The 21,567-nt window shown below is 41.6% G+C and overlaps 3 protein-coding genes across 6 annotated transcripts; all 3 read left to right on the plus strand.

Moving 5' to 3' along the window:
- The first annotated feature begins 4,119 nt into the window (after positions 1 to 4,119).
- On the plus strand, positions 4,120 to 6,910 carry LOC133735571 (uncharacterized). The gene is made up of 2 exons (XM_062162971.1): positions 4,120 to 5,122; positions 5,525 to 6,910. The coding sequence occupies exon 2, from the start codon at positions 5,526 to 5,528 to the stop codon at positions 6,450 to 6,452; it is 927 nt and encodes a 308-aa protein (XP_062018955.1). The 5' UTR covers positions 4,120 to 5,122; position 5,525; the 3' UTR covers positions 6,453 to 6,910.
- A 4,127-nt stretch (positions 6,911 to 11,037) lies between these two features.
- On the plus strand, positions 11,038 to 16,149 carry LOC133724680 (probable magnesium transporter NIPA6). 2 transcript variants are annotated; one of them, XM_062151466.1, is made up of 9 exons: positions 11,038 to 11,365; positions 11,482 to 11,538; positions 11,771 to 11,861; positions 11,962 to 12,122; positions 12,211 to 12,338; positions 12,429 to 12,566; positions 14,524 to 14,616; positions 14,699 to 14,816; positions 15,617 to 16,149. In XM_062151466.1, exons 1-9 carry the CDS (start codon positions 11,245 to 11,247, stop codon positions 15,742 to 15,744), a joined length of 1,035 nt encoding a protein of 344 aa, XP_062007450.1. In that variant the 5' UTR covers positions 11,038 to 11,244; the 3' UTR covers positions 15,745 to 16,149. The 2 variants fall into 2 exon arrangements, with proteins under 2 accessions (XP_062007450.1, XP_062007451.1); XM_062151467.1 differs by having other exon boundaries at positions 11,301 to 11,365; positions 11,725 to 11,861.
- Positions 16,150 to 16,324: 175 nt separating this feature from the next.
- On the plus strand, positions 16,325 to 21,098 carry LOC133724679 (carbamoyl-phosphate synthase large chain, chloroplastic-like). 3 transcript variants are annotated; one of them, XM_062151464.1, is made up of 4 exons: positions 16,325 to 17,809; positions 18,126 to 18,818; positions 19,080 to 20,648; positions 20,810 to 21,098. In XM_062151464.1, exons 1-3 carry the CDS (start codon positions 16,463 to 16,465, stop codon positions 20,628 to 20,630), a joined length of 3,591 nt encoding a protein of 1,196 aa, XP_062007448.1. In that variant the 5' UTR covers positions 16,325 to 16,462; the 3' UTR covers positions 20,631 to 20,648; positions 20,810 to 21,098. The 3 variants fall into 3 exon arrangements, with proteins under 3 accessions (XP_062007448.1, XP_062007449.1, XP_062007447.1); XM_062151465.1 differs by having other exon boundaries at positions 20,820 to 21,098; XM_062151463.1 differs by having other exon boundaries at positions 19,080 to 21,098.
- The last annotated feature ends 469 nt before the right edge of the window (positions 21,099 to 21,567 follow it).

Raw genomic sequence — 21,567 nt, forward strand, 5'->3', positions numbered from 1 at the left:
GGTGGATGATGGTGGTGCACTGGTTCTGGTTTGGCATCAGGCGCTTGATCTAGCTGTTTTCAGATGACAGCTGGAGCACAGATCTCTTTGGGGGCGTCAGGATGGAGCTTCGGAGTGCGGCTATGGTTGACGGAATTGATGTTCCGGATTGTTTGGCACGGATGGGTGAAGCAGAGATGGGTTGGGCCCTTTGGTCGAGCCTCTTTGGGCCTAAGGCTAACCTTTGGTCCTCAGCTCAATTCGGTTAGAATTCTTTTCTTTCTGTTATTTCTCTATGTTTTTAGTTTATCTATTTACAATAAATTCCTAGCTTTAGGAAGCTAAGCATTTTTGTGCACTCTATGTACCTTTAACGTCTCTAGAGTAGTACCAAAGGAGGATTCCCGCTATATCTACATATTTGATGTCTAATGAGTGGACCTATTTCTATCTACCACCTGTGAGTACTACCACACACTTCTTGTTCTATCTGGAAAGAAGGCAGCAGGAGGGTATGTAATTGCCACTTTGGCTTGTGATGAATGAAATTGGCACCCGATTTGGGTTGGATTCAAAAAAAAAAAAAAAAAGAAAAAAAAAAAAGAGGCTAGTACTCCATAAAGTAAATGAAGAAAGAGAAATTTTGTTTGCACGTATTTTTTTTTTTTCATCAGAGTGAGATAGCAAGCCACTTCAATTATGTTAGCGAGTTAGTAACACATCCACCCAGTAAGTATTCGGACCAAGGTCCACAATGGTATCCCAGTAAAGCCAGACTAATTTTCTGCCGCAAGCACACAAATCTGAAGGTCTCTCAAATTTGCTGACCACAAATTGGGAGTTTAGACTAAAATGTTAGACATAGAGGTTTCATACTAGGCTGCTCAACACCAACCTTACCACACAAGGGGTTGAATGTATCTATTTATTAAGGGTTCTTGCCCAAAAGCACCAAAATGAGCCAAACTTTTCTCACTTACCCCAGCAACAGATTTTTGTTCCCACATACACAATTTCACACAAAATAACTATTTTACCCTCAACTCAATTAAATAATTACAACCACTGCCACTCAATATCAATCTCTCTCTAGTCCCGATATCTCTCTCCCTCCCTCCCTCCCTTCCTACTGACCTCCGGCTCCGGCGCACGAGCCAGGCTGTCTACGGCTCCGGCGCTCGACCCAAGCAGTCTACCTCTCTCCTCCAGACTCAGGCCGCCGACCACGGCATCGTCACCAGAGGAATCGACCTCGACGACTCGGTCCAGATCGGAGTCGACCTCGACGACTGGCTGGTCCTAATCCAAATCGGAAGAATGCTGAACCTGAAGGAAGTGAATCGGAGATTGGGGATGTTGACCAGGCTCCTTCGCCTCCTCCAGCCACCACTTCTCCGCGGATCACAGCGCCGAATTCGAAGTCGACGACTTCTCCGCCAACGATGACGGCGGTTCCACTCCCAAGTCCTCCTCCGCCGCGGCGATTCATCGAACACCTCGAGCTACAGGTCCACTGGTAGCCTCCGGGAGCTCGATCTCATCCCCTCCGATGCGGTGATTGACCTCCTCAACATCACAGAGCAGATGATCGCCGCCGGGTACTTGAGGGAGTGCATCCAGGAGCGTAAATCAATTCTCTGGGTGCCCAAATCACTCTTTCGTTTTTGATTTTAGGATCAGACTGTTATTGGATTCTAAAGCTTATTCATTTCTGGATAGATTGGATTTGACAGAGTTTTGAATTAGGATTCGATTTTGGACATTTGGTTTTTGTTATTGAATGTTGGTTAAAAAAAAAAAAGTTCAGAAGCATGATTTTTTTGTTATTGGCTTAAAAAGAAAGTTCTATTGGGGCAATAGAGGTATATTAAATGTCTATTAGGGGGCAATAGACGTCTATTGGGGGGCAATAGACGTCTATAGATATTTTCAATCGATATTATCTCCTCTTTTTTTTTCTTTAATCAACATTTTATTTGTCTAAATTTAAGGAAATTAGTTCCAATTCTGGCGACCGAAAGTTCTATTGGAGGGCAATAGAGGTCTATTGGGGGGCAATACATGGTTGATAGACGTCTATTGGAAGGCAATAGAGGTCTATTGGGGTAATAAACATTTCCGGTGAGGTTTTCTAAAGGTCCGATATGCGGCGGCCGGTGACCGGAATCCGGCGAAAGTTGGCCGGAATCCGGTGGCCGGTGACCGGATTCCGGCGGCCGGTGACGGGCTCCGGCGAAAATCTCCTATGGCTTCTCTCTCTTCCATTTTCTCTCTCTCTCTAAGTAACAAAGGGGTGAGGGGTAAAATGGTATTAAAAAAAATTAAAAACAAAAAAAAAATCTTAATGGGGTATTAGGGAAGAGTCCCTTAGAGTGTATTGGGTAAGAGGGAATTAAAAAAACTTAATGGGGTAAGTGGGAAAAAAATCCCTAAAAATGGGGTAAATGGACAAAATCCCTTTAATTAATGCACACTCTCTAAATTTTTTTGTCTAAATTTTTTAATAAAACAATAAGTTTTTCGTACACGTTGACTAAACCTTTTTAAGAAATGGTAGCCATTGCATGTTGTCTTATTTTCGATAAACCAAGAACTAGAATCATCTGATCATGTCGTGTTTCACAATATTGTCTTATTTTCTTCTTTAATGATTATGTTGATAGAGAAGTTAACTATGAAAAATACATTGAAGTGAAAAAGTGCGACCATTCAGAGATTGGAGTCAAAGGGTTGGAGATGGCCTTATGTATTGCTTTTGGGTTTGTTTCTTCAGTTTATGGGTTGTAAAGAACAATAGTTCACACCCATATTTCAATTCATCCTTATCTGCCATTATTTACACACACACACAGGATCAGAAGCGGACGCCAGTACAGATGCAAAAGTGTGGACGTCCATCCTCAAGCGTCGATGACAACGCTGCTATTGCCGAACGAAAACTCTGGACATCCAGAACTGCGTGACCATCAAGGCGAAGGCTCAGGTGATCGGAATCGAAGGTATGCGTGGCGAGCTCACCTAAAACCATGTAGGCACCATCAAGATCGACTTTGATCTCTTCATCAATGAGTCCAGCGGCAAGAAGGGGCTCGACATCTAGGCCTGGTTTGGCAATGGCAACAGTAGTGTCGCCAACGACGCCTGATCGAGGCCTGAGGGTGGATGTCCGCACTTTCACATCTGTGCGGACGTCCTTTTCTGAACGGCTCTGTATATTATATATATATATATATATATATATATATATATATATATATATATATATATATATATATATATGTCTGTCGTTAGTTCTTCTTTTAGTTTGCTTTATGGGAACATCTAAAGTTAAAGTTATATAAATTGAGAAAATCGTGCAAACAATACCTGCATTTTGGCCCATTATAAACTTTGGTACTAAAGTTTTAAAAATAGACATTACACAATTTTATAGACTTATGAAAGGCGTGAGTGAAAAAGAAAAAAGAGAAGAAGAAGAAGCAAATTCCCATAGTTCACTGTTGTGGTCACCTGTCCTAACTATTGTCGTTTCTTTTGCCAATTTGTTCTCGCTCTGTTGTTGAATCCATTAATGCGATAGTCTCTTCTATTTCGAGTGAGGATGTTAAGTTTTAGTTTTATGTTTTGTCATGGCGATTGTAATTGCTTAATGAGTGCTATAATTGCGGTTGTTTCATATTTGCATTTTCAAGTCTTTTACCACTGTTCTTGTTCGGTAGACCCATGCATCACCGCTAACTATAGCCTCGCCAATGTGATGCAGGTGTAGCCAAACAAGTCTCTCTAGCTATTGCGCTTGACTGTTGATGGGAGGCGGTGACAGTCCCTAATTTAGACTGAGTCAGAGGGGAGGACATGAGTTGCAAGTGTTATGGGCTCCTGATCGAATTCGCTCCATCTCCCGTGATATAAGAGGTGACTATTGGGAGGGTCGGCGTAGGTTGTTCAGAGAGTTTGTTTTTTTTGCTGGGGGGGAGGGGTTGTGTGAGTCTTAGATTGGCTTGGAGGGCAAGCATGACAAATTGGTTATTGGGATCAACCCGATATGTGCGTAAATCAAAGATACATTGTTGGGCAGCTAGTTTCTGGAGGTGGCAGATATGAAGTGGCCTCTAATTGTTTCATATTTGCTCTTGTTGAAGGATATCGACATAATGTGTGCCTCTACAAACTAGGGTTTAGAGTTGTAATAGGAAAGTACCTTAGGAATACTAATTGTATTCCGATTCTGTTACCTTTTGTGTACTCTGTAAACTCCCTATATAAAGGGCTCCTATTATCAATAATAAACACAATTCTATTCTCCTACAACACGTTATCAGCACGAGTTCTAACCCTAGCCGAAAAAAAAAAGAAAAAACCCTAAAAACCCTAAACATCAAAATCTGCCGCAGCCTCCCTGCCTCAGCTTTCCTGCCGAGCCTGCAACCCTCCCCTGCAGCCTCCTGCTGCATCTTCCTGCAACCCCCTGCACACCACGCTGCTACTCCCTGCACACCTGCGCATCAGTCCACGCACCAGCCTGCACGCACCTGCTAGCCCAACAGCCCCTGCTGCCGAACCTTGCTGCTGCCGCACCTTTTGCCGCGCAGCCCATCAGCCTTGCAGACCTGCAGCCGAGCAGCCCAGTAGCCCAGCAGCCTCGCAGCCCCGCAAGCCGCAAGCCGCAAGCACTGCAGCCCCCTGCACACCCGCCCAACACCAGGCCTCCACAGCGCCGACCCGATCTCGACCCGCCTGCAGCACCGACCCGATCTCGACCCGCCTGCAGCAGCCCACTCCAGCGCCTCGCGCCTACACCTCCGCGCCTCCCCGTCTGCCAGCGCCCCGCGACCGCATCTGCAAACCACCCATCGCTGCAGACCAGAAGAAGACGACGCAGCAGAGAACAGAGGAAAGAAAGTAGGCAAGAAGAAGAAGACCGAAAGAAAAAAAAAGAGGAAGAAGAAAAAAAAAGAAGGAGAAGGGCTGGGCCCGAAAAAAAAAAAAAAAAAAAAAAAAAAAAAAAAGGGGAGGAAAAAAAAAAAAAGGGAAGGGAGAAGGGCAGCCCACCAACTGCCAATTTCCGACCAGATTCCAGCAATCCTAATTTAGCTACACGCCTGCATCAACACGCGCGTGTCTTCAAATCAAAAACAATCACGTAAGTTTTTATAATTAAGGTTGCTGCTTTATTGTATTTAAATTCCTTTTATTTCCTGCAAATATTGGAATATATGTTGCCAAATGATTTTGATATTTAACAAAGCGGAATTGTGGGGATTCGCGCTTAACGAACTAAGAGTGTTCGTATGAACTAAGAGTGTTCATTATTAAACGAACTAAGAGCGTTCGTATGAACTAAGAGTGTTCATAATGCTTGGACTAAGAGCGTCCATAAAGCATCAAATTGTGACCATATTGAAAACATCATTGTTTGGTCTAATCCAACAGAGATTCTTGGAAATTGATTTCTTGGTAGCATAGCTCGGAAATCTTATTATTGTTAGTTTTCGTGGAAGTTTAGCTCCGAAACTAATTCGTTCTTGTTTCACCCCTTTTTCAGGATGTCAAACTCGAACATACTCGATTTTGTTCCATTGGATTATGCAGGCAAAAGATACCTATTGTGGGCTCGGGATGTTGAACTCCACCTTATTGCCCGTGACTTATTGCATACAATCCAAGAGCTTTGTCATATAGGAACAGCTCCAGATCCTCAAACTGAGAAAGATATTTCCAGGGCACTTGCCTTCATGAAACGTCACATGGATAGTGACCTCCAGTTTGAGTTCATGAATGAGGATAGCGCCATAAAGCTTTGGCAAGCGCTTCGTGAACGTTATGGCAATGTTCGTGACTCCATCCTTCCGAATTTAGAAGCAGAATGGAGTGATCTTCGCTTCTCTGACTTTGATACAGTCATACAATTTTATTCGGAAGCCCTCCGCATCAGAGCAATGATGCACTTCTGTGGCAAGACGATCACAGAAGAACAATTGATTGAGAAAACCCTCAATACCTTCCCTGTCTATGCTATGAGGTCCTGTGACTTATTTCGGACTCATATAAATGCAAGACGGATCACAAGCTTTCAAAAGCTTATTGAAGCTATGGAAATTGCTGAAAGGCAAGACAACGAGCTTGTGAGAAGAGAAATTGATAGGCTTCGAGATAGCTATCCAGAGCATCGTCCCATGGCTAGAGAAAGTCGCCATAGACGTCATGATCCATATGATCGAAATGCTCATGAAGGTAGTCGCCAAAGGCGACAATCACGCCACCATAGGAGCCGTGACTTTGAGGGACTAAGGGTTGGAAACCATAGAGCCAACGTTGGCCATGGTCATAATCTTCCAACACCTCAGGTCCTAGGGACCATGCACATTGCGCCAATGCGCCTCAATCAAGGGAGAATCCTCTTCATGGTATCTATTTCTGATATGGAACGTCTGATCAATGGGCCTGAGTTTGCAATGTACCTAAGAAGGTAGCTGCCTCACAGTGATCAAGACATCGAGTTCAAGAAGACTTTAAATCTGGCGATGAAGACAAAATGCCGCAGATTTTTAGAATAGTCTTTTATTTTTCCAAGAACTTTTGTAATGGCAATTTGCCTTAGTCAATAAATGACAATTGTATTAACTCTTTCTTATGTGGCGGACCCAATAAAATGTGATGTCTAGGAAAGTCATTGAGATATTGGTACTTAAGAGAGCCTCGCTCCACCAACGTCTCTCTCTACTTTCCTGGTCATATTTGATTGGAGTTACCAAACGGATAGAGTGACTACAATGTGTCTTACTTTGATTTTATTTTGGATTAGACTTTGGAAACTTTGATGTAATCATTGGCTATTAATAAAGTGTCAATTCTTTTACTTAATGTCTTGGACATACCTTAATTCGAACTTTATTATAAGAGCCAATGGTTTTCATGTGGAAACACATTATGAGAATGGACAGAGTTCCTTTGCATCACCTCTAATGACTACGGACATAAACGAGTATTAGAGAAACTTATGTGTCGCTCTAGTGGGTTGTATGCAACCACTATTTGAGTTGTTGAATCCAACTATGTCATGAGAGACGACTTATGGGATTTTGACACATATAGGCTTTGACATGATGATCCGTGTATTAAAGACTTATACGGACATCCATTTTCAGAACGAAGAAAAGTAAGAACCAAGAATTGGTTCGAGGAGCTGCACATACGCCTCATGGCGCTATGATTGTGCAAAGACAGGCCATACATGGCCGGTGCCGCCTACCCCCTGCGGCAAATACATGGCATTGACGCCATAAACTCCTCTATCTACTTCTCAAGTCTATTGTGACACTATGGCTTCACCAAAACCTTTATTGGTTGATTATAAAGCCCATGTTTCGTTCTGTAAAGCCTGTTATTTAGGATTGAGACCATCCTATGCAAAGGAGATTGAGGAAATAATTCCATTCTTACAAAGAATCTAAGGGAATTCTATGGATTTGATCAACCAACTTGCGGACCGTATAGATGTTTTATGGTGTTGGTTGATACGCAAACACGCTGGTCACGTGTTGTGCCATTATCCACTCGTAATGCTGCTTATACTACACTCCTAGCACATAACATATGGTTACGGGCTCACTACCCAGATCATCCCATTCAGTCAATTTGACTTGATAATGCTAGAGAGTTTACATCGACAGTTTTCAATGACTATTGCATATCATTGGGTATTGATATCAAGTATCGTATTCCCATGTACACACCCAATTGGTCTCGCGGAAAAGCCACCATTAAACGACTACGATGGTAGCCCGGACATTGGTAATGCGCACCAATATTTCCGCTTGGGTTATGCAATATCGCATGCAGCTATGCTAATTCGTCTACGACTCATAGCAGCCACTCAACTTTTATTTGCGTTACAGCTAGTGACTGGGTTCGAGTCTAATATCTCGAATTTATGCATATTTGAGTGTGCGGTTCATGTGCCAATTGCGCCGCCACAGCGCATCAACATGAGTCATTGCAACGAATGCATATATATATAAGTCCGCTACGTAGTACCCTTGACAGGCGATCTCTATTTCGCTGGATTTGCGAATTGTCACTTTGATGAGACAGTCTTCCCGTCGTTAGGGGGAGATTAGAACGTCAATGTTCAACAGGAACGACAGGAATTGTCGTGGTCTGTCCCCACTATGTCTCATCTTGATCCCCTAAAAGTGACGAGATCACATATACCTGCTGCAAACATGCCTGCAAGGATTGATGTCCCCATAAGAGGACATGGTGTCACCCAGAGAAGATGGGTACGGCACCACCACCATGGATAGTGGTATGGTGACGCCACAAGGTGGCATAATGGCGTCATAGGCCATAGGTTCCGCTAGAGAGAGTAGGGGACCCATAGGTTCGATGGATTCTCGCCCTAAGAAGAGAACGAGTTTGGCACAACTTGATCCATTGATCATTGATACTCATAATCCGTCTCATGAGAATATTTTGAATTGTGGTTATGTCCAAGAGACATCGTTGGGGGACGCCTCAATGTTAGAACCAATTCCAGAGAATATAGAGATCTCTACGAACTACACTAGTGTACATGAGGACGTGGAATTATTGAGACCAATGACATCGAACCTTACTCCGTTGAAGAATGCCAACGTAGAGAAACTTGGCCTAAATGGAAAGATGCGATCCAGGTTGAATTGGATTCACTAACGAAGAGGAAGGATTTCGGGCCTGAGATGCCAACACCTCCTAACATAAAACCTATTGACATTAACAGGTCTTCGTTAGATAGCGTGATGAGAAAAAGAGATGGCAATCTCACCTTATGGCGCAAGGTTTCTCACAACGCCCTGGAATCGACTACGAGAAGACATATTCTCTCGTAATGGATGTCATTGGACTCCACTACCTTGTCAGTTTGGTAGCTTCCAAATAACTGAACATGCAGCTTACGAATGTGGTCACTACGTATCTTTATGGGGATCTAGATACGGAATATAATGAAGGTTCTTGTGGACTTCATTTACCCAAGTCAAGTGGCTCTAGACCACGGAGCGCATTTGCAACGAGGTTGAAATGCTCACTAAAATGACTACTTGATTGGGAAGGGATATGATGAACTATGCCCACGCGTTTCCATGACAAGTTCCGGATTTGCAATTGTCGCGGTTTATGTTGATAAACATAATTGGAACCCTTGAGAGTTAAGGGAAACCGTTGAACATCTGAAATCCGAGTTTGAGAGGAAGGACCTTGGGAGAACACAGTTCTGTCTAGATTCAGAACTTGTATACCGTGCCAATAGACATTTTTGATAAAGTCAAAGATGCACCATGGTCGTCCGTAGTCTTAGCCCTAAAGGGGATCCGTTTCGTCCCAGGGATGATGACGAAGACGTGTTAATAGCGAAAGTGCTTACTTATGTACAATAGGCGCATTATTGTACTTAGCACAATACAAGACCGGACACCTCAATTATTATTATGAACTTGTTGGCTAGATATAGCCCCGCGCCAACGCAACACCATTTAGATTGGTATAAAGACAATCTTTCGATATTTGAGAGGTACGATTGATATGGGCTTGTTCTATTCCTACAGAGAAAAGAGATGACGGAAGTGTGGGATCGGACCCCACAAGGCAAAATGCCAACTTCCGTGCTCCTCCTCCCCTCCATCGAAATGACAACAAGCATTTCTAAATATTGAAATGAACCAAATCCGATCAGAGGATAATGTAGTGGACTTATTTACTAAGTCGTTACCAAAATCCACCTTCGAGAAACATGTGAAGAGCATCGGATTGAGAAAGTTATCCGAACTCCCATGATTGTAGCAATCAGGGGGAGATATTGACATCAGGGGGAGGCATGATGTCTACATGTTCGATCTCGAAGAGTGAAGGACGTGTTGTGCTCTTTTTGTCCTTCGACCAGGGTTATTTTTGTCCCACAGGGTTTTTGTTACCTGGCAAGGTTTTTAACGAGGCAACAATCAAAGCGTTATCACCAAGTTTGAGCGGCACAAGGGGGAGTGTTGAAGGATATCGACATAATGTGTGCCTCTACAAACTAGGGTTTAGAGTTGTAATAGGAAAGTACCTTAGGAATACTAATTGTATTCCGATTCTGTTACCTTTTGTGTACTCTGTAAACTCCCTATATAAAGGGCTCCTATTATCAATAATAAACACAATTCTATTCTCCTACAACAGCTCTAGATTAGTTGGAGGGCGTACAACTGATGGTAGGAGGTGGTAGGTGAACGGGTGGTGGTGCGAAGGTGGTAATGAGTTAGTCGAGTTAGTGGTGCTGGGCTTCTTGCATTTTCCTCTTTGGGCTCAGTGATGGTTGGTCCTCTGTGCTACCCCTAGGTCCATATTGGTTTATGTGTAATTGTATTTTGTTTATTTATTTTTCATACCAATAATAAGCCCCTACCTTTGTTAAGTAAATTGAGGTGCACTTTGTCCCAGTTGCGACTTGTTTGCTCTAGGTAGACAGTTAGTTTGTTAGGTCAAATGGACTGTGCCTCCTAGCAGATGAAATGAACTGTCGACGGTTTCATTGCTCATCAAAACATAGTGGGAAACCTAGTTTATTTGCCTGATTGTGTTGTATTGCATTATTTTCTCTAATGTCACCTTTATTATATAACAAACAGAGTTCCTAGTTGGTGCTTATTTAAAAACAGAGATTTTATGAATGTTCATGCTATTGTTCGGGACGCTCTCTGTACGCTTATTCTAATAATGAGTTTAGGTTGTATGCCTCTATTGTATTCAACCATTTTATTAATCAAGTTAGAGGACACCCGCACCGGCCTTTATTTATTATAAAAAAAAAATTATAAAAAATTAAAAAGAAAAGAAAATGCTGAATAGATGTGGCATCATTTGTCACGTAACACATATCGTAGTATCTATCACTAGTACATGTGATCCAAAATTTGTAAAATCCTAGAGAGAATAAAATGCGCTTATTGGTGGACAATGGAAAGTGGGGGCCTGAGAGACCGGCAGGTAAGAATTTGCGCTATCTTTCCTTCTTAGTTTCTCCATTGTTTTTTTGGTTCCTAATACTAATACTAATCAATCCTTCGATTATACGTCGTCCAACTGGTCAAACAGATGCTACTCCCACTGAATCTGAAACCCAGATCAAATTTCCGTTTTTTGATTCTTGGGTTCCTCCCTCCGCATTACATTGTAGAATGAGTCCCACTCCCTCTCTCACATCATCATCATCATCTAGCTTCTTCTTCTTCTTGCGTCAATGGTAAAATGTCATCGAGCAATTTGAAAGGGTTCATATTGGCCGTGGTCTCTAGCGCCTTCATAGGCTCCAGCTTCATCATCAAGAAGAAGGGTCTCCGCCGAGCCGGCAACAATGGAACTCGTGCCAGTATGCTTCCTCATTCATTCATTCATTCATTATCAAGTTCCCTTCTTTCCCACGATTTTCCGGTGTTAATTCTTGATTTTTGGATTTGGGTTTTGATTTTGGATTTGGGTTTTAAGGTTCTGGAGGATATGGGTATCTGCGGGAGCCTCTATGGTGGATAGGAATGGTCACAAGTAAGTTAATTGCTACTTGTGTGCTAGTATTCATCGTTTCAAGAATTTCAAGATTTATGCCATTGGGCTGAGCTAATGGAGTTTCGATTTTATTGGTTTAGTTTTTTTTATTTTTTATTTTTGCTGAAGAGTTCATTTCAGTTGGAATTTGTCCTTTCTTTATTTTATCTGCTTTTGCTCTGCTAGATGGGTTGAATGCTGATGCTATTCATAAATTTTGGACAATTAACAGTGGTTGTTGGAGAGATAGCAAATTTTGTAGCATACATATACGCACCTGCCGGGCTCGTCACGCCGCTTGGTGCTTTGAGTATCATTGTTAGGTACATTGGATTTCCCGATTCTCTAGTGTGTATAATTAATTTATTTCAATCTCTTTTTTCAACCATCGAGCCATGTTTCTGACAAGGTGAAGTGTGATAGTGCGGTGTTAGCGCATTTCCTGTTAAAGGAGAAACTCCAGAAAATGGGAATGTTGGGCTGCCTTTTATGCATAGTGGGTTCGGTTGTGATTGTACTCCATGCACCCGAAGAGCAGACTCTCACTTCCGTCCAACAAATCTGGGATTTAGCAATACAACCAGGTAACCTCTTAAAAGTTCAATAACCAGTGGTTGCTCTTCTTCTTCTTCTTCTTCTTCATTTTCTAATTGGTTTGTTGTCTTTTTCCAGCTTTCCTTTTGTATACAGCCTCAGTGATAGCTGTAACGCTAGTCCTTATCTTGTATTGTTCCCCCCGCTATGGCCAAACCAACATACTGATTTATATAGGAATATGCTCAATGATTGGATCATTGACTGTAAGTTTTGCTACTTACAATTTTCATACATCACTTTTGAAGTAACAATTTATGGTTTCCTCATATGTGATTTATCTTTCCAAATTGCAGGTCATGAGCATAAAAGCAATTGGCATCGCAATAAAACTCACAATAGAGGGCACAAACCAGGCAGTATACTTCCAAACATGGATTTTTGCAATGGTTGCAGTTACATGTATCATCACTCAATTAAATTATCTAAATATGGTCAGTATCTTGTTATGCACTGTTATATGCACGGGACAGCTTTATATTCATTTCTTTTATAATGCTAGATAACTGTCTCTTCTTTATCCTCTGAACTTTTTGTTATGTATTTTTTTATTTTAGAAATCTAAGAGATGGTAATTAGTGGCATATGAAATTTTAGAAGTCTGTTTCAATGTTGATCAGATTAGAGTTAACCAGGATAGGGAAAGAATTAATGTTCAGTGAGCCAATTTCCTTACTGTAGAAGTTTAGTTTATAATCATTCTTCACATTCAAGGTGATGAAGTGAAACAAGACGAGATAGGGACCTCAACTTCATGCATCTTGTGGTGCAGGATCCTGAATTAATCAACTGTATAAACAGGTTTATAGGTGCTTTTTATGGTTGGTAGGAGAAAGAAGGTTTAGGAGTACTTTCATGGAAGGAAAATTGGATGTAATTTTATTTTATTTTTTGTTTTGATTGGGGTATGCAAAGTGGGAGAGCTTTAGGTGGGGGGGGCTGATCTTCTGACTGACAGATTGAAAATACATTACTCCTAGTTCCCAATCTGTGACATACTCGTAAAACTTTTTAACTGTGTTATAAAATGCCTGTTTGACTGATAGCAGATAACTTTATGTACTCCACCATATCCAATCCTCTATCATTGGCTCGGATTCCTATATGAAAAGAAACAGAACTATTAAACCAAAAAGGATACTACTAAAATCATGTAGCAAGTACTAGTCTTTATATCAGATTAGATTTCACAAAAAGTCAAAACTCTAATATCTACATCATTTGGACAATGGAAAGCCACCAAGGAGGTGCTTCCTCATTTCATTTCAAGTCCCCAGTACAGGTCATAGCATGTTTAGTTAGAGAATAAGCGACCATATGATTATGTTTTGGGATCATGGTCAAGAACATGGTTGCTCCCATGTGGTAAGGTTCGAACCCCCTCAAGGAACTTACCTAGCTATTTGCTAGAGTTTCCTGCCCCTTAAAGATTGCAGGGGTTGACAGGAGGCCCAAGTTTCGGACCTGGGTCTGCAAAGCGGTTTTGGGGGATTTCTCGATATCAAATATATCTTACGTGATGTAGACAGAAAATTATAAGAGACAGTCCCTTTACCACTCACTGCAGCTCAGACAATCATTGTTCCATTGAGTAGAGTAAATCAGGAATTTAGGTACGCTCAATGATTTCCAGCGAAGAGGGCTTATTTTTGTTTTGTTCCTGCTATGTGGATCTCTTATCCACAGCTTTGTTCTTTTTAAAGTCTGTTTTAATATAGTACAGAAGAGAAAAAGTAATAGTACAGAAACCTCAGTAGAGGCAGAGTTATTAGAGCTTGAAGAACTTGATTAAAACTTAATCGAGAGAGTATTACAATATCATGTTTAGGGTTTTGGCCAGGGTTGTTAATCAAGGGTTCCATTAAGGTTTTAAATTATTAGAAATATGCAAAATAAATGTTCTGGTCCTGGAACTGAATTTTTCCATCCTTTTGAAGTCTTAACTGTTGCCAGCTACATTTTCCCATCATCCTTTTTTTTTTTTTTAATTAATTTTATTTTTATCTCTTTGGTCTTATAACCTCTCCTGACCTATCCGTATTTTGTTTTCACCAAACACATAAAGCCTCTCTTGGCTAGGATATGCTACAGAGCCTGATATATGATTTGACTTGAATTATTTTACTGTAGCTTTGTGAGATTCGTTATGTGATTGTGTTAGTATGCATGATTCAGTGTTTACATTTAAAGAGAGACCTGGTTTTCCTAGTGCATGGAAATTTTTTTATTTTATTTTATTTTTAAGTGAAGGGTTTTGATAGTTTCTCTATTGTTGCTTTTCAACTGTTGGACATTACTGTTGTAGATTTGCTTGCTTTATTTATTTTTTATATATGTTTCCAGAAATGTGTGAGCGTTTGTCCTGGTTTCTGACTTTGGGTGCTGTTGCAGGCATTGGACACTTTCAACACAGCAATCGTTTCTCCCATCTATTATGCTATGTTCACATCTTTCACAATACTTGCGAGTGCAATAATGTTTAAGGTATTGCTACCTTAACATAATGTGTTTGTGTTGGTTTGCTTATGAAAGGTATTGGAAATCTGAAGTGTGTATCCTTTGGTAGGATTATTCTGGTCAAAGTGCGAGCAGCATAGCTTCAGAACTTTGTGGATTCATCACTGTGTTATCTGGGACTGCTATATTGCATAGTACAAGAGAACCAGATCCACCTTTACTTACAGGTTTGCATCTAGTGTATCTTAGGCTGCACGACAGTTTAAAATTCATGTGCACTTATTAAAATGGCAACTACCTATAGTTTAGAAGCTTAAGCCAGGGCTGCTTCTTACTGTATCGTGCATAGGCTTTATTGATGCTCGTTTGTTGGTAAATAAAAAAAAAAAAAAAAAGGCTACACAACAGGGAATTTCTGTCCATTTCATCGAAACATCTCCTCTCCATTGCCTTGTTTTGATTCCTGAAATCATTAACCAAATTAGTTATAGATCAGTTGAAGTATCCATCCTAATAGCTTAAGCTGTTCAATGGACAGACTCAATAGTTAGGCATTGCGTTGTTACATGCTTACCCCAACCAATGGGACTGGTGTCCAACCCAGATCTATTTTCAGTGTTGAGATTACTTTTTTCCCCAACCAATAGTTTAGATGCTTGTGACCCACAGTACTATCTGACTTGACTCTAGATGAAGCATAGCCGCACACTTCATAATTACTTGATTGATTAAGACCAAATTTTGAAGATAAGAAAGGGTGTTGATTGTGATGGTGTAGTGGTCAGACTTCATAATTACTTGATTGAATAAGACCAAACTTTGAAGATAAGAAAGGGTGTTGATTGTGATGGGGTAGTGGTCAGACTCCATAATTAAATTATTTTAACATAATGGGCAGTGTTGGATGTTTGAGTTGAAATCACAAAATTTCAGTTGTGTAGTCGGGGTACTATCGTCTCCGATTTCATATTCAGTTACATACATGCGTTGACTGAAGATGCTTGACTCTTGATTTCTAAATGTGCAGATTTGTATACACCATTATCTCCTAAAGTATCGTGGTACATCCAAAGCAATGGAGAATGGAAGCAGAAGGATGAAGACGGTTCAGCCCCCAATTTCATCACAGTACTTCGGCCAGACTATTTCAAGTAGCGGAATATGCTCAACATATTTACCCTTAGTTTACATCTTACTAGTTGTGCCTGGAATGATCCTCCCATTTTCATCACATTCTCCAGCCAGGGATATCCACTTGGGACTGTAAAAATCAGTCGTGCTCGCAATACCAAGTGATATATATTTTTTGCAGTGATTTTTTTTTCTTCTCACCTTTCCCATTCAAATTTTGAGTGCAGTGTGTGCAATTGTCAAATAGCCATAGTTTTAGGGAGCGAGATTGTTCTCTCCGTTGCGTCTCTTAGTTTTGATGTAGACAAAGATCCATCTCCAGTTTACAGCTGAGTAGCAAATACGATTGTAATTGGTTCTTCATGTAATCTAATTGAATTGATTAATCAAATTATAGTTGCAAAAGTCGCAGCTTGGTTTTGTTTCTAATGGATCGAACCCATGAGCGCTTTGCTTCAGAATTTAGGCTCCATCTCCTTTTTAACTTTTACTTCTTACAATTTATAGATACGTTTCTACTCTTCGTTTCCAATTCTGGGTACTGTAATGGCGAGTTGAGTGGAAATGACGACAATGTCCTTGTTGCTTTTGGCATATTGCCATATATAGGTGTCCTTTTGTGACCTCCACTCTTCTTCTCCACTGAGACCTCCACTCTTGTGCAGTCACAGACCAGTTGATCCTCCAAACCCTAACACCTCCTCTCTCTCTCTCTCTCTCTCTCTCTCTCTGTCTGTCTTAGATGGACCATTGCATGAAAAGGACTCTGTCTTTGAAGCAGCCGCCGATTTTGGCTCAGTCCAAACCCTCCTCCTATTCGTCGAAACCGAACCACTTCCGCTTCCTCCTCTACTCCAAGAAGCTCGGCGCCCTACCGTCGCTCAGCCTCCGGTCATGGCCGCAGTCGCAGAGTCATCGTCCGAGTTGCCGAGTCAACTCGGTTCGGAGCGAGTCGTTGTCCGACGGCGGCGTGGCGGAGAAGAAGGAAGAAGCAAAGGCGGCGCCGAAGAGGAAGGTGGGGAAGAGGACGGACTTGAAGAAGATTATGATACTGGGCGCCGGGCCGATTGTGATCGGGCAAGCTTGCGAGTTCGATTACTCGGGGACTCAAGCTTGTAAAGCTTTGAAGGAGGACGGATACGAGGTCGTTTTGATCAATTCCAACCCGGCTACGATCATGACCGACCCGGATTTGGCCGATAGGACCTACATTACGCCCATGACGCCGGAGTTGGTGGAGCAGGTGCTCGAAAAGGAGCGGCCGGACGCTCTTCTGCCGACCATGGGAGGCCAGACGGCGTTGAACCTGGCGGTGGCGTTGGCCGAAAGCGGCGCGCTGGAGAAGTATGGTGTGGAGTTGATTGGAGCCAAGCTGGAGGCCATTAAGAAAGCTGAGGATAGAGAGCTGTTCAAGCAGGCGATGAAGAACATTGGGGTTGAAACGCCGCCGTCTGGAATTGCCAACACCTTGGAGGAATGTGTGGAAATTGCGAAAGAGATTGGTGAGTTTCCCTTGATCATTAGGCCAGCTTTTACGTTGGGAGGGACGGGAGGTGGTATTGCATATAATAAGGAGGAATTTGAGACTATTTGTAAGGCCGGGCTGGCGGCGAGTTTGACCTCTCAGGTTTTGGTGGAGAAGTCACTGTTGGGGTGGAAGGAATATGAGCTTGAGGTTATGAGGGACTTGGCAGATAATGTGGTTATTATTTGCTCCATTGAGAATATTGACCCGATGGGGGTTCATACGGGAGACTCTATCACCGTGGCGCCTGCTCAGACTTTAACTGATAAGGAGTATCAGCGGCTGAGGGACTATTCGATAGCTATAATAAGAGAGATTGGAGTGGAATGTGGTGGTTCTAATGTGCAGTTTGCTGTGAATCCTCAAGACGGGGAGGTTATGGTGATTGAGATGAATCCAAGGGTGTCACGGTCCTCAGCCCTTGCATCCAAAGCAACTGGTTTTCCGATAGCGAAAATGGCTGCTAAGTTGTCAGTTGGATATTCCTTGGATCAAATTCCCAATGACATTACAAAGAAGACACCGGCTAGTTTTGAGCCTTCCATAGACTATGTGGTAACAAAGGCAAGTGCTTTTTCATTTCCTCTTCTCTACTAGTTTATGTGTTTCATGTAAAGTTGTTCTTCAATTTTACCTTTTGGTTTTAAAAGTTCTGTCTTTGGGGAGATGGTCAGACCTTAGACGGGACTTGTGTGATTATCAAATGTTAGATAGCTTTGTGCATTAGCTTCTTGCATGTTTTACTAATACTATTACTTCCGCAGAGAGGAATACCAGCGATCCTCTCATTGATAACAATACATTTCTGTTAATCCATGCATTTTAAATATGGTTTCATGCCAATTTTTTCTTAATTAATTTCATTATACTGATCATGCAGATTCCCCGGTTTGCTTTTGAAAAGTTTCCTGGTTCAGAGCCAATACTGACGACCCAGATGAAATCTGTCGGTGAGTCAATGGCACTAGGGCGTACATTTCAAGAATCCTTTCAGAAAGCAGTTCGATCTTTGGAATGTGGTTTCTCTGGATGGGGCTGTGGGAAAATTAAGGAACTAGACTGGGATTGGGACCAATTGAAATATAGTCTCCGAGTCCCTAACCCAGATCGTATCCATGCTGTGTATGCTGCAATGAAGAAGGGAATGAAGATAGATGAAATTCATGAGCTGAGTTTCATTGACAAATGGTTCCTCACACAGCTTAAAGAATTGGTGGATGTAGAGCAATTCCTCCTGGCTAGAAACTTGTCTGGTCTAACAAAGGATGACTTCTATGAAGTGAAAAGAAGAGGCTTCAGTGACAAACAGATAGCTTTTGCCACTAAATCCTCTGAAAATGAAGTGCGGTTGAAGAGATTATCATTGGGTGTCACTCCAGCATATAAGCGGGTAGATACGTGTGCCGCAGAGTTTGAGGCCAATACTCCTTATATGTACTCGTCTTATGACTTTGAGTGTGAATCCGCTCCCACCCATAAAAAGAAGGTTTTGATTTTAGGTGGAGGACCAAATCGAATTGGTCAGGGTATTGAATTTGACTACTGCTGTTGCCATACATCCTTTGCCCTTCAGGTGTGTGCTTAGTATCTGTTTGCTATCTGCCTGGCTTTCCATTTTGTAGCCCTTTTATTAAATTTTTTTTTTCCTGAAATTATCCATGAATATGTGGATAATGTTCAACATTGCTGGTTGCCATAATTTAGATCTGTTTCTTTTACAGAAACATTCTAAAGCAAGAAATTAACTCACCTTCTGTATTGTTGGTTTAATATGTTTACTTTTGCTAGTATCTTTTGTTGTGCATTACTTATTTCTGTATTTTTTTATTTGCAGAAAGCAGGATATGAGACAATCATGATGAATTCAAATCCTGAAACAGTATCTACTGATTATGACACAAGTGACCGTTTATATTTTGAGCCCCTGACTGTTGAAGATGTGCTGAACATAATTGATTTGGAAAGACCTGATGGGATCATTGTGCAGTTTGGAGGTCAAACACCTCTGAAGCTAGCACTTCCCCTCCAGCGGTATTTAGATGAAAACAAGCCTAGATGTGCAAGTGGTGCTGGACATGTTCGCATTTGGGGTACCACACCTGACTCCATAGATGCTGCTGAGGACAGGGAGAAGTTCAATGCAATTCTGAACGAGTTAAAGATTGAACAGCCAAAAGGAGGAATTGCCAAGAGTGAAGCAGATGCTCTTGCCATTGCCACAAACATTGGCTACCCTGTCGTTGTCCGACCCTCCTATGTATTGGGCGGCCGTGCCATGGAGATAGTATATAGTGATGAAAAACTTGTGACCTACCTAGAAACTGCTGTTGAGGTGGACCCGGAATGTCCTGTATTGATTGACAGGTATCTATCCGATGCCATTGAGATTGATGTTGATGCACTTGCTGACTCTCATGGGAATGTCGTCATTGGTGGGATAATGGAGCACATTGAGCAGGCTGGGGTCCATTCTGGTGATTCTGCTTGCTCGATTCCGACAAAAACCATCCCAGAGTCTTGCTTGAATACAATCAGGTCATGGACTATAAAATTGGCTAAGAGGCTGAATGTATGTGGGCTGATGAACTGTCAGTATGCAATTACAATGTCTGGAGATGTTTATTTACTCGAGGCAAATCCTCGTGCTTCCCGTACGGTCCCTTTTGTGTCCAAGGCAATTGGACATCCGTTGGCTAAATATGCTTCCCTGGTTATGTCTGGGAAGTCTCTTCATGATCTTGGTTTCACAAAAGAAGTCATTCCTGCACATATGTCAGTGAAAGAAGCTGTTCTTCCATTTGAGAAGTTCCAAGGTTGTGATGTATTGCTTGGGCCTGAGATGCGTAGCACTGGTGAGGTGATGGGTATTGATTTTGAGTTTCCAATTGCATTTGCCAAGGCTCAGATTGCTGCTGGGCAGGCGCTACCACTTTCAGGCACTGTGTTTATGAGCTTAAATGACTTGACCAAACCCCATCTTGAGAGAATTGCAAAGGCATTTTTAGCTCTTGGATTGAAGATTGTTTCAACTTCAGGAACAGCTCATGTTCTTGAACTAGCGAAAATTCCGGTGGAACGAGTGCTGAAGCTACATGAGGGGAGGCCTAATGCTGGTGACATGGTTGCTAATGGGCAAATCCAGTTGATGGTGATTACAAGTTCTGGTGATGCACTCGATCAGATTGATGGACGGCAGCTAAGGAGGACGGCCCTTGCTTACAAGATTCCAGTAATAACAACAGTTGCTGGAGCTTTGGCAACTGCAGAAGCAATAAAGAGCTTAAAGACCAGCTCCATTAAGATGATTGCACTTCAGGACTTCTTTGATGACGAGAATAAAGCTGTCAGTGATAAAAAGTTGCAGTCTTCCTCCGTCTCTCTGTAAGAAAACCTGGATTTTGTGGTAAGGCACTTGGGCTCTCTCAAAATCTTATTTATTTTGTTTCTAAGTTGTGTATCGATAATGTTCTCTGGATCAAGTTTTTCATCAAGTTATTAGTTTTTAGCACAATTTTGCTAGTTTTCCTCCCAGTTTGCTTAAGCTTATGATGCAAATATGGGTAGCTATTTGTAGGATCTTTCTGAGGCGTTGAGTTGTGTAACATAGAATGGGTTCAGTGTTGGGTTTTTCTTGGCGTAGTTCAGTGGTGGTACAATTAGACAACATTGTTGCTGTATTCTCTTGTGCACAGACATGTACCTATCCAAACTGCTTTACAGCACAGTTGAATAATCAGAGAGCTTCTGCATTAATGAAAAAGTGAGTATCCTATTGTGTACCAAATCTAAAACCTGCAACACTTGTTTCTGTAACTCTTTTTATTTCTAGAAATACCCTTGACAATTTCTGGAACTGCCACTTAATCAACTAGTCAAATTTATGAGTACTTCAAATTTTTAAACAATATCATATTGAGGGTTTTGCCCAGGCTCAAAACCAAGACATGTTTCACACTTGCACCTCATTTTAATTTACCATATACTGTGCTCATGACATGGCGTTCAGATGTGCTTTGGTTCAAATGTGCCTGACCTGATGTTGTCAATTTCATTGTTTTGAGCTAGTAGAATTTTGTTTAAATGTGGTGTTCATGCGTCGCTCATCATTTTTTTTTCTATTTTAATTTTTAATTTTTCTTATTTATTTAGTTTTTATTGGTTGGCTTCAAGACTTGAAGTAGGTTTTACTTCTAACCCTTGCCCATTTCATGCCATTGCTACTCTACTTGAGCTGGAACACAAGGGGTAGTAGATAAGTTAGAAAATCAGCAGTTTCTGTTCTAAATGTGTAAATATTTGTTTTGGACTTTGTGAACTCATTC

The sequence above is a fragment of the Rosa rugosa genome, chromosome 1 (genome assembly GCF_958449725.1).
Source record: "Rosa rugosa chromosome 1, drRosRugo1.1, whole genome shotgun sequence".
In the NCBI taxonomy this organism is placed as follows: Eukaryota; Viridiplantae; Streptophyta; class Magnoliopsida; order Rosales; family Rosaceae; genus Rosa; species Rosa rugosa.

Bases quoted from the DNA above. Each gene is read 5' to 3' on its own strand.
- LOC133724680 (XM_062151466.1), top strand. From the start codon at position 11,245: ATGTCATCGAGCAATTTGAAAGGGTTCATATTGGCCGTGGTCTCTAGC. The intron at 11,862-11,961 runs GTACATTGGATT...GAAGTGTGATAG, and splicing joins GCTTTGAGTATCATTGTTAG to TGCGGTGTTAGCGCATTTCC. The intron at 14,617-14,698 runs GTATTGCTACCT...ATCCTTTGGTAG, and splicing joins CGAGTGCAATAATGTTTAAG to GATTATTCTGGTCAAAGTGC.
- LOC133724679 (XM_062151463.1), top strand. From the start codon at position 16,463: ATGGACCATTGCATGAAAAGGACTCTGTCTTTGAAGCAGCCGCCGATT. The intron at 17,810-18,125 runs GCAAGTGCTTTT...CTGATCATGCAG, and splicing joins TAGACTATGTGGTAACAAAG to ATTCCCCGGTTTGCTTTTGA. The intron at 18,819-19,079 runs GTGTGTGCTTAG...TTTTATTTGCAG, and splicing joins ATACATCCTTTGCCCTTCAG to AAAGCAGGATATGAGACAAT.
- LOC133735571 (XM_062162971.1), top strand. From the start codon at position 5,526: ATGTCAAACTCGAACATACTCGATTTTGTTCCATTGGATTATGCAGGC.